A 17,218-nucleotide genomic window follows, 5' to 3' on the forward strand; every position below is an offset into this window, starting at 1 on the left:
CCTTTATCTCTGTAGCTAGATATTGACATTCACAACTATAGTTTGTCATTTAGGCTAGATTTCTTAATCTCTGTACCTAGACAGTGACATTCACAACTATTGTTTATTGTCATGTAAGAGTAGATTTCTTAATCTCTGTACCTAGACAGTGACATTCACAACTATTGTTCATTGTCATGTAGGCTAGATTTATTAAATTAAACTATAGGCTACTGTACACAGGATCATGTTTGTTCTATTCAACTCTATTCAATGCTACAGTTCCATTCAATAAACAATTTGTGGCAGACCAGGCGGTTTAATCTAGACAGATCAGACACAAGTGTGATACCTCAGTTTCAAGGGTGTTTATTTACAACCATAAAGAAAAAGAAAAGAAACAAGTCTCCGCCAGGAGACCTCTTCTGGGTTACCGTCTTCTGTGCTCCGGGGAATGCTGTCTCCTCTGGGGTAGACCACAGAGCCCCTCAGTTCTAGCAGTGCCTTAGACCACTGCGCCACTCGGGAGGCCACACTATAGTGACAGGTGATCTCCGGGACCAATGGTTTGGGTGGCTCTGTGATGTTTGTTGATGTCCCAGGTGAACCTTAGAGGCAGGTCCTTCATCTTCTCTTCAAACACCTGGTCGAAGCGTTCACTCTGAGCCACCGTCAACAAGTTCTTCCAGTCTCCTATGGTACCTGTGCAGAACACACACACGCACACACACACACACACAAACACACACACACATGCGCGCGCACACACACACACACACGCATGCAGATGCACATCGCACACACACACACACACACACATATTCAGTAGAGCCAAAGTATTACAAAAAAATGCTTAACCTTTGGAGTGTGCATGTCTCTAGCCAATGTAAACAAGAGAAATGGCACTGCTATTACTGCAATGTACAGTAGGAGTGCTGATCTAGGATCAGGGCCCCACCTGTCCATATAGTCCTATCAATTATGATCTAAAAGGGAAAACTGATCCTTTATCAGCAATCCTACTCTGACTGTTTGTGTGTGTATGTGTGTTTGCGCATGTGTGTGTGCGTGCATGTGTGTGTACCTTTCCGTAGGAAGTGTCCTTTCTCCAGAACGAGCACGTCTTTGGGCAGAAACTCATAGTTGGCTTTTGGATCCTTTTTCATGTTCTTGAACCTGTCAATCAATCAATCAATCAATCAATCAATCAATGAAATGTATTTGACGGATGGATAATCAGACAGATCATATTAGATTAGTCCTCAATGATGCCATTCATTTTGCAGCATACACAATATACAGTCAAAAAGACAGGATAGAGCACATAAAAAATAGGTTCCAACCTGGCCTTCTCAACAATGCGGTCAATGGCCGAGGGGGTCAGGTTCTTCCCTAGGAAATCACAGATATCCACCACCACTGACCTCAGATCCTGGGAGAGGGGGGGAGGGGGAGAGGGAGAGGGGGAGAGGGAGGGGTGAAGAGAGAGAGAGGTGGGCAGACGTTAGGTAGAGGGGGAGAGGGAGAGGGGGGGAGGGGGAGAGGGAGAGGGGGAGAGGGAGGGGTGAAGAGAGAGAGAGGTGGGCAGACGGGGAGAGGGGGAGAGGGAGGGGGGGGAGGGGGAGAGGGAGGGGTGAAGAGAGAGAGAGGTGGGCAGACGTTAGGTAGAGGGGGAGAGGGAGAGGGGGGGAGGGGGAGAGGGGGGGAGGGGGAGAGGGAGGGGTGAAGAGAGAGAGAGGTGGGCAGACGTTAGGTAGTTGCCCTGTATGTCATACAGCATAAAAGTGTTTCTCAGAGAGAGAGCGAGAGTCAGTGAGTGAAAAGGGCAACCAGTGATGAACAAACACCATTGTAAATACAACCAATATTTATGTTTATTTATCTTCCCTTTTGTACTTTAACTATTTGCACATCGTTACAACACTGTATATAGCCATAATATGACATTTGAAATGTATCTATTCCTTTGGAACTTTTTTGAGGGTAATGTTTACTGTTAATTTCTGATTGTTAATTTCACTTTTGTTTATTATCTATTTCACTTGCTTTGTCAATGTAAACATATGTTTCCCATGCCAATAAAGCCCTTTGAATTGTATTGAAGAGAGAGAGAGAGAGAGAGAGAGAGAGAGAGGGGAGAGAGAGAGAGAGAGAGAGAGAGAGAGAGAGAGAAACAGATCGACAATCAAGCAGACAGACTGCTTGAGATTGCTTCCCAAATGGCACCGTATTCCCTACTTAGTGCACTACTTTTGAGCAGAGGGCCCTAGTCAAATGTAGTGCACTATATAGGGAATAGGATTCCATTTGAGATGCAGAAAAAGCCTTTACTGTACCTTGATCATGTCCTCGTACTTGACAAAGAGAATGTCATACTGCCCTCTCTTGGTGTGCCACTCACGGACATGGTCAAACCACGATCCACCCACCACTGTCAACAACACACAGACACACACGCTATTTGATAGGACTTAAAACATCTTTACCAGTGGCTGACTTTTCTCCCCCAAAAAAATTATACTAAAGGAGATAATGTGTACAAAATACACATGTAGGGCGGCAAGTAGCTTAGTGGTTAAGAGCGTTGTGCCAGTAACCGAAAGGTCGCTGGTTCTAATCCCTGAGCCAACTAGGTGAAAATCTGTCGTTGTGCCCTTGAGCAAGGCACTTAACCCTAATTGCTCCTGTAAGTCGCTCTGGATAAGAGCGTCTGCTAAAAATAAAATAAATATTATTGTGTATGCAAATGTAAAAGTTACAAGAGCTTACAGAGTAAGGAACAGTTGATGTTACACAGTACTGCAACAAGTTTTCAACATACCTTTCTCTGTCAGGTACTGCTATGTGACATTTTGTTGGGTTCCAATTTGAAATCTACTTATTCCTGTCACTTTATAAGAACATATTGATTACGCTACATGTATAATAACTGTATGTGTCCAGTGTCAGTGGAGGGTGAACAAGGAACTGTGCATGGAAAGTTACTGAGAGAGACAAGGAGGAGTTTAGAAAGTGTCTGTCTGTTCAAACATGTCATTGGTACATAATATCTCAAGAAGCGAGGCAAGGGGCAACAGTTAGTCTCTGATTAGGCAGGCAGCTATGGAACTAGGGAGGAGCGAGGAATTTGGCTCAAGGTCAAGTCAACAGATGAAGTGTGAAGAAACCTCTGTGAGGGGGGCCAGAGGGCTCCACCCTAGGTCTGTTCCGGTGATTTAAGATGTCTTTGGTACATAATTGCCTATACTCCAAAATGAAACAAATTCAAGTAACCACCTTTGAGAGTGGACTGCATTATTATGCATACTGGTTTGCATGTTTTACCTTATGCTACACTCCAAAATGTATATCCACAAGTCTGGGACAGAACGTATAGTCCTAGGCGATGCTGTTGGTTCATCGATTGTGCAGTGCTGTACAGTTAGCCTACAATTATAGTGAATTTGAATTTGATTTTGAATAGCCTAGTTATAGGGATAATTTTTATATTTTCATAATGAATTGGGTGACACATTGCCTTTAGCTATACAGAATATCTCACCACCATGCGTTTCCATTTCCTCCTCTCTCTGCTTTATTCCTTTCTTGAGCGCGCAGAGGTGCTGTCAACAGTTTAGTGAAATATGTTTCGCTGCGAAAACATGTTACTATCGATGTTCCTGAACAGATTTCACTTGGTTTCCCAAATGAAGCACTGGGTAGCTGCAGGAACAGGGTTGGAGAGCCCATTGCATACAGAGTTTGGGCAGAATATCACCTGTCGGGCAGCGAGAGCATGCTCCTCAAACGGTGGTTGATGCTTGGAGTGAAATAAGTGTTCTTATATTTATTTCTCAGCTGCTCATATTAAGTAAACACAGCTCTGCTATAAAACCGAAGAAGCCTACCTGGCATCATTGAAAAACGAACCGGCGGGAAAGCGCGCAGCCTCCATTCCCTATTGCAGTGCATACAGATGGTGCCTGAACCCTCTGCGCCGACTCATTCCGGGCTAAGTGCTACTGTGCAGACTTTTTCTTCACTGACTAGTGAGCAACAGCAAGCATTCCTGAAAGTAACCGGAGTTGGGGGTAACGCATAGGGTATAATTTGGCCTCAATGCGGTTGCTCAAAATGGCTAAATTTAAGACAAAAAAAACGAAATTCGTTCAGTATGGAGTTTCAGAGACAGAATCAAAAGTTATGCAACTACTACCCATGCCATTTACAATAGGTCCAGTAATCATACCGGGCTCATTCTTTATGGTAGCTGTGATAGAACCGATTTTGGGTTTGGATAATCTATGCGAAATGCCAGGGGAATGGATTCTGAAAAGTAACAAGTTAAACTTGGTACGATGACGAAACACTCCTCGCAAGTTTTTTTTTTTTTTTAACGCTTTGGTGAGGAACTTTATTGAGTTTTTCTCTTAAATAGTTTTACAGAATTGACGAAAGGGAGGAGGGGTCTCACGAGAGAATAAAGTGGAGTTAAGAGTATGAGGAAGCGTTTGTAGAGGTAATGAAATAATTGTGTTAAGCACCTGCATTGGGGTAGAATTACCCTCTTAAATGTTTGTGCATTAATAGGATGGGCACTGTAGCGCGGTAGTGGAGGGTAAACTCGAACTACACCCTTTTTACCCTCCTTCGGCAAGTAAAGTTATGCAGAATCATGGAGGAAAAGACAGACCAGTCATGTACTGGAGTAAATCTTTAGACTCAGTAGCAAGAGGAATGCCACCGTGCCTATTAGTACAAGCAGCCGAAGTGGTTCTTCACAACACCGCCTTGATTATTATGGTTAAAAAAGTAGATATGTATGTTCCACATGCAGTAGCGACTATCGTTAACAGTACAAAAGACCAACACGTTACTAGCACCCACTGGACAAAATTCGGAAACTACGCAGAAAATGGTAAAGAACAGTTAAATCGATGCAGTACATTTTAATTTGGTGAATATTGGTATCTGGTTGGTGTATTTTATCATTTGGGACCATTACACATTTAAATAATATACATTAATGACTGTGAAGCAAATAGTGAATATCTAACGGAGATTGGTAATAGTATATGTTGGGGTAGATTAAAGCACATGATACCTTCCAGTAAGGAGGAAGTAAAGGGGCCTCCCTGTGAACAGAAGTTATCATGTTTTGTTTAGTCTGTAATTAAAACCTTTCTGTTCACCTGGTAAAGGAAAGTTAAATGGAAAGTTACATGGAAAGTAAGATAGAAAGATTTACCATTTTGACTTTTTAGGACTGATTGAGATTTAGCACAATGAAAACTAACTAAATGATTATTTTCTCTTCCAGGAGAGGATGGTGTGTCCCCTACCAAGTATTCTGATGAGTTTAAAAATGACTATGTATCCCTCCCTTTGAAATGTTTCCTGAGGCCGTTGCCTTGGGGAGTAGTTTGTGAAATTCTGCCGTTCTATAAAGTATAAAGGTACCCGGATCCAGCCGTTACGGGAGCTCCAAATTAAGTAAGGCCTGGCCATTTGTTTGTTTTTGTCATCACATTATACCACACACCAGCATTCACACACAACCCCCCTGTTATGAATATTTGTTAGTGCCGTTAATACCGTGTCTGATTTATTGTGTGTGCTCTTTCTACTTGGGTTTAGTAGGGTCTTCACAGGTTAGAAAGGATGCACCTTAAAGGGCACACAAATGAAATGTTATCTATTGCCTGAATTTTGGTTCCACACGTAAGTTTTCTTGATGAGAAATGTACTGAAAAACCCAATGTAAACCTGGTACAGAGAATGTTTGAAATGTTTTTAAATAATGAGTCTGAAGTACAGGGAAAGAAAATGGAAAGAAACACTCACTTAATGGTACTGAATGACCTCTGACTGTTCTGACTTTCTGGTGAGGCCTGATCACCCTCGCTAGAAAGGCTAGAGACATTGGTTGAAATTCAAATATAATACGTAAACGCTGATAATTCTGAAGAGGTGTATCGCTGTTGTTGTTTTGTTCATTTTGTTTTTGTCTTTGCTTCAATACAAAATCTCACCAGATTGGGTCTGCTGTATTGTCGAGATTTTTCCCTAAGGCTTAGGCCTCTAACTCCCTGACCCTGTAACTCTGTGGTATAAGCCAATTTGCAAAAAGGTTTCAACAGTGTTTTGTTATTCTCTTCGACATTTGTTTTAGACATTTGTATTAAGAATGTTGGAAAATGTAATAATTAGTCATACAGTGAATCGTTTGTCTGGGTTCCCTGAATCAGAAATGCCCTAAACTGTTGTTCTGATCTGCCTTCTCTTGAGGTTATACCAATAGTGATCCCAGATGGTATCTAGATGGTATTCTCTCATGCTGTTGGTGCACTGGTCGGAAAATGGACAGGATAGAATGGACCGGAAAGGATGGTTGTGGCGGCTCAGGTGAGAGATTCTTCTGGTTGGGAAGATCTGATTATTCCCCGTAATTGATTTGGGGTTGCCCAAAATTGCATATTGGGAAATGTATAGTAATTTAGACAAAAAAATGCAGTACTTAGAAAAGTTAATGCTAGAAATATAAGATGGATATACTTTATGTTAACGTTAGTAGTACATACTGTATACATTTCTCCCTGTCTGTAAATGTACATTCTGCCATTGTCGGTTTGTGCTAAGCTGATGGTCTTAAATTCGAGTGATAGACTCTAAGTGAAGCATTAGGGACTGTCAATCTAAATTTGGGTTGGATAATTTATCAGAAGTTCTAATTATGATTGGGGAAGGTGAGAAGGAGAGAGGGCACAAAGGGAGGGGAGGGTGCACTACTCATTCTGCAGGTGGTTTCTGAAATTAATTCATAATTTGTAAGAATAATTGAGACTAGGGAAACCTTATCTGTTCATGTCCTTCGAGATGGAGATTATCAGAAAGCTCACTATAGATTGCAGCTTGGGCAATGTCAGCCATAACTGAGATCTTAATTTTAGGGGCTTTGTTTTACCATGCCATCAAAACCACAATGGTAAAGTGCATTAATACCTATGGCTTGCTGGATGATACAGTCCAATTAATTACTTACAAGGCTCGTAGTCTGTGTCTTGCTAAGACACCCGAGGATGAGGATGTGGGACAGGGTGTGAGTGAGCCGTCTCCGATGATCTGAAGCCGATAGGGGGAGACTGGGTATAAGTGAGAGGGATATCCAACAGGGATCTCATTTTCATGGAGCCCAGTGAAGATCTAGCGTCCCATCGGCATAGAACAGATCGGATGGACGGTCCTTGCCCCAATCTCATTCTCTTGAAGGATGGTGTGAAATTATTAAACTTGTATTTTTTCTCTTCCTTGTTCAAGTCAATACGTTTTCTAGGTGGCGTGGAACGTGTGATCACTGTTTCAGATGAGGGACTGTTGGAAACTGACTAATTGATTTGAACATGTTTTAGTATGTTTATAACTATACAAGTAGCCTAGCAGCAGTGATCAACGTGTTATGGGTTAGATGGAATAATCTATGTGTAATGGTGTTGGACCAGAGGCGAAGTGAGGATGACATGGCGTGGGAACACCTCCTGTAAACCTCCAGCCTGAGAGGGGAAGGCAGGGTACAAGCATGAGGAAGTGTATACAGCCTTCATTTTTGTGGATCCCTGCAGAAAGTATCCCAACGGTTTACAGTCAGGATAAGGGAGAGTGGTAATCGTCATGTCGTTAAACTTCGAGTTTCGCCATATTAACGAATTAATAATAATTGCAATATTTTGTGTTCTCACTCTCTTCCTGAGTTTCCTTTTCTACTATCACTCTCTTAGGAACCCGAAAGAGGAAGAGAAAGCCAAAATCTCCAAATGAAATGTAATTATCAGTTGTATATAGGAGGAACCAGTGGTGGGAAAAGTACTCAAGTATTTCATACTTGAGTAAAAGTAAAGATACCTTAACAGAAAATTACTCGAGTAAAAGTGAAAGTCACCCAGTAAAATACTACTTGAGTAAAAGTCTAAAAGTATTTGGTTTTAAATATACTTAAGTATCAAAAGTAAATGTAGTTGCTAAAATATACTTAAGTATGAAAAGTAAAAGTAAAAGTACAAATAATGTAAAATTCCTTATATTAAGCATTTTTTTTGTCCTGCTAAGCATTCAGAATGTAACGAGTACTTTTGGGTGTCAGGGAAAATGTAAGGAGTAAAAAGTACATAATTGTCTTCAGGACTGTAGTGAAGTAAAAGTAAAAGTTGTCAAAAACATAAATAGTAAAGTAAAGTACAGATACCCCAAAAAACTACTTAAGTATTTTTACTTACAGTGAGGGAAAAAAGTATTTGATCCCCTGCTGATTTTGTATGTTTGCCCACTGACAAAGAAATAATCAGTCTATAATTTTAATGGTAGGTTTATTTGAACAGTGAGAGACAGAATAACAACAAAAACATCCAGAAAAACGCATGTCAATTTTTTTTATAAATTGATTAGCATTTTAATGAGGGAAATAAGTATTTGACCCCCTCTCAATCAGAAAGATTTCTGGCTCCCAGGTGTCTTTTATACAGGTAACGAGCTGAGATTAGGAGCACACTCTTAAAGGGAGTGCTCCTAATCTCAGCTTGTTACCTGAATAAAAGACACCTGTCCACAGAAGCAATCAATCAATCAGATTCCAAACTCTCCACTATGGCCAAGACCAAAGAGCTCTCCAAGGATGTCAGGGACAAGATTGTAGACCTACACAAGGCTGGAATGGGCTACAAGACCATCGCCAAGCAGCTTGGTGAGAAGGTGACAACAGTTGGTGCGATTATTCGCAAATGGAAGGAACACAAAATAACTGTCAATCTCCCTCGGCCTGAGGCTCCATGCAAGATCTCACCTCGTGGAGTTGCAATGATCATGAGAACGGTGAGGAATCAGCCCAGAACTACACGGGAGGATCTTGTCAATGATCTCAAGGCAGCTGGGACCATAGTCACCAAGAAAACAATTGGTAACACACTACGCCGTGAAGGACTGAAATCCTGCAGCGCCCGCAAGGTCCCCCTGCTCAAGAAAGCACATATACAGGGCCATCTGAAGTTTGCCAATGAACATCTGAATGTTTCAGAGGAGAACTGGGTGAAAGTGTTGTGGTCAGATGAGACCAAAATCGAGCTCTTTGGCATCAACTCAACTCGCCGTGTTTGGAGGAGGAGGAATGCTGCCTATGACCCCAAGAACACCATCCCCACTGTCAAACATGGAGGTGGAAACATTATGCTTTAGGGGTGTTTTTCTGCTAAGGGGACAGGACAACTTCACCGCATCAAAGGGACGATGGACGGGGCCATGTACCGTCAAATCTTGGGTGAGAACCTCCTTCCCTCAGCCAGGGCATTGAAAATGGGTCGTGGATGGGTATTCCAGCTTGACAATGACCCAAAACACGCGGCCAAGGCAACAAAGGAGTGGCTCAAGAATAATCACATTAAGGTCCTGGACAGGCCTAGCCAGTCTCCAGATCTTAATCCCATAGAAAATCTGTGGAGGGAGCTGAAGGTTCAAGTTGCCAAACGTCAGCCTCGAAACCTTAATGACTTGGAGAAGATCTGCAAAGAGGAGTGGAACAAAATCCCTCCTGAGATGTGTGAAAACTTGGTGGCCAACTACAAGAAACGTCTGACCTCTGTGATTGCCAACAAGGGTTTTGCCACCAAGTACTAAGTCATGTTTTGCAGAGGGGTCAAATACTTATTTCCCTCATTAAAATGCAAATCAATTTATAACATTTTTGACATGCATTTTTCTAGATTTTTTTGTTGTTATTCTGTCTCTCACTGTTCAAATAAACCTACCATTAAAATTATAGATTGATCATGTCTTTGTCAGTGGGCAAACGTACAAAATCAGCAGGGGATCAAATACTTTTTTCCCTCACTGTAAGTACTTTACACCACTGGGAGGAACACTGAAAGATAGGGGGAAATTACAAGGGTGATTGGTGTGGTTATAATGATGATAAGAGGGCCTTAAACCTTGGGTGTAGACTAAGTACAATATATACACAGAGGCCATAGGTCTCGGAGGTGTGAACATATTAATCAAGGGTTTTCTTTTTATAATAATCATGTTCTCTTTTTTGTTTTATTTCTAAGCAATTTCAAAGTTTATGTAATGTTGAACAGTATGGAGTCACTATTCAAACAAGAGGGGACTGTTGGGTTCCATTTTGAAATCTACTTATTCCTGTCACTATATAAGAATTTATGGATTACCTTACATATACACTGCTCAATAAAATAAAGGGAACACTAAAATAACACATCCTAGATCTGAATGAATGAAATAATCTCATTAAATACTTTTTTCTTTACATAGTTGAATGTGCTGACAACAAAATCACACACAAATTATCAATGGAAATCAAATGTATCAACCCATGGAGGTCTGGATTTGGAGTCACCCTCAAAATTAAAGTGGAAAACCACACTACAGGCTGATCCAACTTTGATGTAATGTCCTTAAAACAAGTCAAAATGAGGCTCAGTAGTGTGTGTGGCCTCCACGTACCTGTATGACCTCCCTACAACGCCTGGGCATGCTCCTGATGAGGTGGCGGATGGTCTCCTGAGGGATCTCCTCCCAGACCTGGACTAAAGCATCCGCCAACTCCTGGACAGTCTGTGGTGCAACGTGTCATTGGTGGATGGAGCGAGACATGATGTCCCAGATGTGCTCAATTGGATTCAGGTCTGGGGAACGGGCGGTCCATAGCATCAATGCCTTCCTCTTGCAGGAACTGCTGACACACTCCAGCCACATGAGGTCTAGCATTGTCTTGCATTAGGAGGAACCCAGGGCCAACCGCACCAGCATATGGTCTCACAAAGGGTCTGAGGATCTCATCTCGGTACCTAATGGCAGTCAGGCTACCTCTGGCGAGCACATGGAGGGCTGTGCGGCCCCCCAAAGAAATGCCACCCCACACCATGACTGACCCACCGCCAAACCGGTCATGCTGGAAGATGTTGCAGGCAGCAGAACGTTCTCCACGGCGTCTCCAGACTCTGTCACGTCTGTCACGTGCTCAGTGTGAACCTGCTTTCATCTGTGAAGAGCACAGGGCGCCAGTGGCGAATTTGCCAATCTTGGTGTTCTCTGGCAAATGCCAAACGTCCTGCACGGTGTTGGGCTGTAAGCACAACCCCCACCTGTGGACGTTGGGCCCTCATACCACCCTCATGGAGTCTGTTTCTGACCGTTTGAGCAGACACATGCACATTTGTGGCCTGCTGGAGGTCATTTTGCAGGGCTCTGGCAGTGCTCCTCCTGCTCCTCCTTGCACAAAGGCGGAGGTAGCAGTCCTGCTGCTGGGTTGTTGCCCTCCTACGGCCTCCTCCACATCTCCTGATGTACTGGCCTGTCTCCTGGTAGCGCCTCCATGCTCTGGACACTACGCTGACAGACACAGCAAACCTTCTTGCCACAGCTCGCATTGATGTGCCATCCTGGATGAGCTGCACTACCTGAGCCACTTGTGTGGGTTGTAGACTCCGTCTCATGCTACCACTAGAGTGAAAGCACCACCAGCATTCAAAAGTGACCAAAACATCAGCCAGGAAGCATAGGAACTGAGAAGTGGTCTGTGGTCACCACCTGCAAAACCAGTCCTTTATTGGGGGTGTCTTGCTAATTGCCTATAATTTCCACCTGTTGTCTATTCCATTTGCACAACAGCATGTGAAATTTATTGTCAATCAGTGTTGCTTCCTAAGTGGACAGTTTGATTTCACAGAAGTGTGATTGACTTGGAGTTGGATTGTGTTGTTTAAGTGTTCCCTTTATTTTTTTTTAGCAGTGTATAATGTGTTCGCTATCAGTGGAGGGTGAACAAGGAACTGTGTATGGAAAGTTTGTCACGATCGTCGACACATGATGAAGCGGACCAAGGCGCAGCGTGATAAGCGTACATTCTTTTAATGAGTACACACGAACAAAACAATAAACGATACGTGAAGTCCTAGGGTTTAAACACAAACCTTACGGATCAAGATCCCACAATACAAAAGTGCCAACAGGCTGCCTAAGTATGGTTCCCAATCAGAGACAACAAGCAACAGCTGCCTCTGATCGGGAACCACCCTGGCCAACATAGAACTAAACGATCTAGAATAAACACATAGAAACTATAACATAGAAACTAACACCCTGGCTCAACATAAAAGAGTCCCCAGAGCCAGGGCGTGACAAAGTCACTGAGAGAGACAAGGAGGAGTTTGGAAAGTTTCTGTCTGTTCAAACATGTCACTGTTAAATTATAATATCTCAAGTAGGGAAGCGAAGGGCAACAGTTAGTCTCTGAGTTATTACTCTTTGTTAATAAGAACCTAACAATATAATTAAAACATTGTCGTAATGACATATAAGGAAGATATGTCACAATAACTTACTTTTCCCTGTCAGGTACTGGTCAAAGAAATCCTGGAAGCTGCTGGGTGTCTCCAGCTTGCTCCACACTTGACAGAAGTGGTAGTAGGACACCATGTTGTCCTTCGGGTTTCTCATCACGTACACAATCTGAACACCACAAAAGAAGAAGAAGAAGAAGGGGAGGAGAAGAAGAAGATTACTTTATTGTAATTGGTCATAGATACACTGGGAATTCTTATTTTTTCCTTTATCCCAAACCTCCTTTGGTGGGCGGGCTTTACCCTTTTCCCAGTAATTATATGTCTGGGCTTGGTGGTTTTACCTTGGGTCTCTTGGTGCTCAGGCTGGGGGGCAGCAGGTTTGGGGGCAGGTGGGAGATAAAGAGTCTGGGTGCGGGGCGCGGGCGCTCGGGGTGGGTGTCTGGGTACTCTAGCCAGGGCATCTTCTCCAGATTGGTGGATCTCTGGTCGGTGCCACTACTCTCAGGGTGGGCCACCTCCACCACCTGGACCAGGATCTGCTGGGTCCATATCGTACCTACACACACAGGGGCGCGCGCACACACATACACACACAGGAAAGTTATTGCACTACTTGTTATATTGTGGGGTTTGTATTGTATTATGTGATTGTTGATGTGGAGGCTGCAGCCCTTAAACATCTAAGACAAATGTCCTTTCATGGAAAATAAAGATGTGTTTATCACACACACATCTTTATTGTCCCAAATGGGCATTTGTAGTGCAGTCAGGGTAAAACAACATTAAAAACAATAACCACCATCACATTTTTGTAAAATTCAATAATTTTTTATTTTATTTAGAAAGTGTGGAGCAGGTTGAGTAGATCAGTGGGAGAAATCCCAGTTTAATCCATTGTTAGATTTTAATTTAATGGAGCAAAATTTGACAACTCTGAAAAGGGTGTGAGGCCTTTCACTAGGCAATCGGTGAATCTCAAACCAACCCCTCGCCCTTACCAACTATGTCACGTGCTGAGACGAAACTCATAGGAAACTTCCAAAGAGCAGTGAGGGGATCAATAAACCCATCAACTTTGGAACACACTTGTGATTTGATTGATGCAATTCTGTTCCACATTTAAATAATATAACAAGCATGGAATTCAAAAATTAACAAATTCCCCAGGTCATTTTATCTTATCATTTTTACCACACACACAAACTCACCTGATTTGGGGTAGGAGACGAGGAAAATGTCTGTTTCTTGAATCTCAAAGCTCTGGAGGGAGTCGATGTACTGGGGGTTGGTCTCCCCGACAGTAAAGTTGTACCCTCTGTGTGTGAACAGGTAGGGACTCAACAGGTCCAGCCCTTCCACTGATGGAGGAGAGGTGGGGTCTGGAGAGTGAAACATAATGACAGTTGGCTAGACAATGGTGAGGAATGACAGGAGCAGAACAGGAAGGTATCTGATATATCCAGGTCACTTGAGGTTGGAGGAGAAGGAGAAAGGAGGAGGGGAAGAAGAGAGGAGGGGTAGAAGGACGTTTACAGGTCTTTCTGTGCCTATTAAATGATTTCGGAAGTGTGCATCTTTCCAATTGGCTCATTAATTCCACCAATCACCATCCACCGACCCTATAATACCAGTAATACCAGAAACATGGCCTGAGAACAATGCTTGCGTTCCAGGCATACTAGCTGTTCACAAGGCCTTGGGGCCAGACGGATTACTAGGACGGGTACTCAGAGCATACGTTGACCAACTGGTAAGTGTTTTCACTGACATTTTCAACCTCTCCCTGACCGAGTCTGTAATACCTACATGTTTCAAGCAGACCACCATAGTCCCTGTGCCCAAGAACGCCAAGGTATAACCTTTCTGCATGACTATCGCCCCGTAGCACTCACATCTGTAGCCATGAAATGTTTTGAAAGGCTGGTCATGGCTCACATCAACACCATCATCCCAGACACCCTGGACCTACTCCAATTTGCATAACGCCCCAACAAATTCACAGATGACACAAAAGGAACACCTACGTGAGAATGCTGTTCATTGACTACAGCTCAGCGTTCAACACCATAGTGCCTTCAAAGCCCTTGGACTGAACACCTCCCTCTGCAATGTTTAGATACTACTTATTAGTGATGAATCTATATCAGTTGCATTTTTCAAACCGATATCGATATCATATCTGTTTGAATGAATGATATTGCTGATACTGTGTGGACTTTACTTCCACTGCTTTTTGAAGTCCAGACAACTTCTTTCTGAGTCCCTACTGGGGGCCTAACCTACCCAGCCAGTTTGAATACAATGGTAAGCCCGTTGATGGCTCATCAGCAGGCAGTTAATTATGCTAAATTGAGAGGCTTTTGTTCATGCAGGAACAGTCATGTGTTCGATTTTACAGAATAGTGTAGGTTAAGAACAAGGATAAACTGATATCACGATGTGCCTTGCTCATATCGATATCAAACAATATCGATATTGGTGCCCACCGCTACTACTTATACTTTCACACTACAACCATATTTGCATAAATCCCAATGCATTTCAATGGCCATAGATTTAAATGGTAAAAATGTCCACTGTAATTTATCTTCAACCATTTAAGCTAGAAATGCCATTCAAACTTTAAAATGTGCAGACCACTCTGAAATAGGTTGCTTGTATACAGCTTTTTGATACCATTTATACTTTTTGAACTATAAAAGCTCCATAGGCTTCAACAGGAAGTATTTGGATATGCCACTGCTCTTGATCCCTTAAAGCTACCAACACCAAAACAACTTTTTTTAAAGTGCAGGCTGACTGTCTTTAGGTTGCTTGAAAAAAATATTTTTTAACTACTTATATTTTTCACACTACAAGCGCAGAGTTTTCAAACCCAGAGGTCCAACGGGCTAATACTTCTGGGAACGATTCGCCAAGCAGACTAAAGGCATAACCAGTAGCGTCATGCACCCCAAAAATCTAAGGGGGCACAAAGTACGTGAGGATAGGTGGGGGAAGCATTAGGATTTATGCAAATATGGTTGTAGCAAACAGAAGGCCTATAAACTGCTTCTCCAATAGAAATCTCAGATCACACTTGTAGATCATGGCGACCGAATTTTGCATTTTTCAAACACCTGAAAGCTTTTTGCTATACCATTCATACTTATAAACGTTTTATTTTATTTTTTATGGCGGAATGCAGGATTCAACATTCAAACATTCCTCTGGCTGAGGAGTAGGGTTGATCCGAGCATTCTGACCTCACAACAGCTGTCACGACTTCCTCCGAAGCTGCCTCCCCTCCTTGTTCGGGCAGGCTTCGGTGTTCGTCATCACCAGCCTTCTAGCCACTGCCGCTCCATATCTCATCATTCCATTTGTTTTGTCTTGTCAATTACACACACCTGGTTCATATCCTCTCATTAGTACATGTATAAGTGTTCCCTCTGCCCCCCTTGTCCTTGTGGGTGACTGTTTAACGTGAGGAGAGAGTAGCTCGGTTGAGCTACGTGTATTTTGTATTGCCGTGGTATATTTTCCCCGTGTGCCTGTTTTGTTCCAGTGCGCCTGATTTGCGCACTGGACTGTTTGACGCTATCCAGCGTAACTCTGTACTATGGAATAAACTCTGTATTCTGTGATTTACCCTCCTGCGCCTGACTCCTTCAAATCACCTATCACAACAGCAGTACAGCACTCAAGCTAACTGGCTAGCTTGCTAGCTACTTCCAGACACAAATGAGAGAACACCTCACTCTGACCATTTTACTCGCCCTTGCAGAGCTGGTTAGGCTGTTTTCATGTTATCCAAAGCGTTGGGGACTGTAACTGTGCTGCTGGCAACAATTTAATTACGCCTTTTTGCCGACGTTTACCGACACCAGCCATAACTAACTTTAACTAACCCATAGCCTATGACAACCCTATTACTTCATAACTACTACTACCATTACTACTGCTGTCACTACCACAACGATAAATACTTCAAGACCACTAGCAAGCACAGACATTTCCATTATGTCCTTTTCTAGTTATCAGTGTGCTTGCTGTGCAGTAATACGAACAAATGTGTAATGTTACAGTAGTGTTCTTACTGAAATATCACAAAGTAAGATGTATCTGAAGTAAACTGGTCATGCGATCTCCATACCTGTTCAAGAATGTGTTCTTGCCTGGAGCTCTTAAACCTGTAATGCAAATAGCAACATTTGCTTTTGTCCATAGGCTACTATCTGCCTGCTCAACCAGTCTTCACTGTATCCACCTAAGCATCATTGGATCATTTTTTTTCTACCTCCAAAAGCTTCAAACACACATTATAGCTTTATATTCCCACCAACAGAGAGCTTAAAAACACATGATATGGCTTAAGATGCTATATTACTCACTCTAACCTACTATACTAGCCAACTATAATCCACTATAATAACTCCGGACCTACAAACCACCCCAAAATAGGTCACTATAACCAACCCATAGCCTATGACAACCATATTATTACCATTACTACAACAACAATTTCTACTGTAGTCACTACCACTACCACTACTTATATTATTTCACAACGATAAACACTTCAAGACTGGTAAGCACACACATGTTCCTTAGGAAAATGTCATTTTCAAGTTTTGTGTTGCAGTTTCACTGAACGTCCATAGGGATACAGTGTGACCCCAGGTTTTAGCAGAGGATATGGATGAAACCACAGAACCATAGGCCAGGATTCATTGACCGACAAACGCATTGCTCTTGTTTATGAGATGTCAGGGGTGCTTTTTAAGGGTAATTTACATAAGCCGACATTCGCAGTGTTTATGCGAAGAGAATGTCTTTAAAAGGTGCATTTCTGGTAGTTCAGTGCGCAGCAGTAGAACACGCTTTTCACAGTTAGAACATGCTTTGATTGAATCACGGCTGGAGGGTGGGGG

General features: G+C 42.6%; 1 protein-coding gene across 1 annotated transcript; it reads right to left on the bottom strand.

The window, feature by feature from the left end:
* Positions 1-333: 333 nt before the first annotated feature.
* LOC311118073 (amine sulfotransferase-like) lies at positions 334-13,700 on the bottom strand (the record flags this gene model as incomplete). Its single annotated transcript, XM_084192946.1, has 7 exons — positions 334-681; positions 1,064-1,155; positions 1,323-1,411; positions 2,316-2,410; positions 12,345-12,471; positions 12,647-12,861; positions 13,514-13,700. The coding sequence occupies 7 exons, from the start codon at positions 13,698-13,700 to the stop codon at positions 515-517; spliced, it is 972 nt and encodes a 323-aa protein (XP_084049072.1). The 3' UTR covers positions 334-514.
* Positions 13,701-17,218: the final 3,518 nt, after the last annotated feature.

The sequence above is a fragment of the Coregonus lavaretus genome (assembly GCF_964263955.1).
Source record: "Coregonus lavaretus genome assembly, contig: HAP1_SCAFFOLD_850, whole genome shotgun sequence".
Taxonomy (NCBI): domain Eukaryota; kingdom Metazoa; phylum Chordata; class Actinopteri; order Salmoniformes; family Salmonidae; genus Coregonus; species Coregonus lavaretus.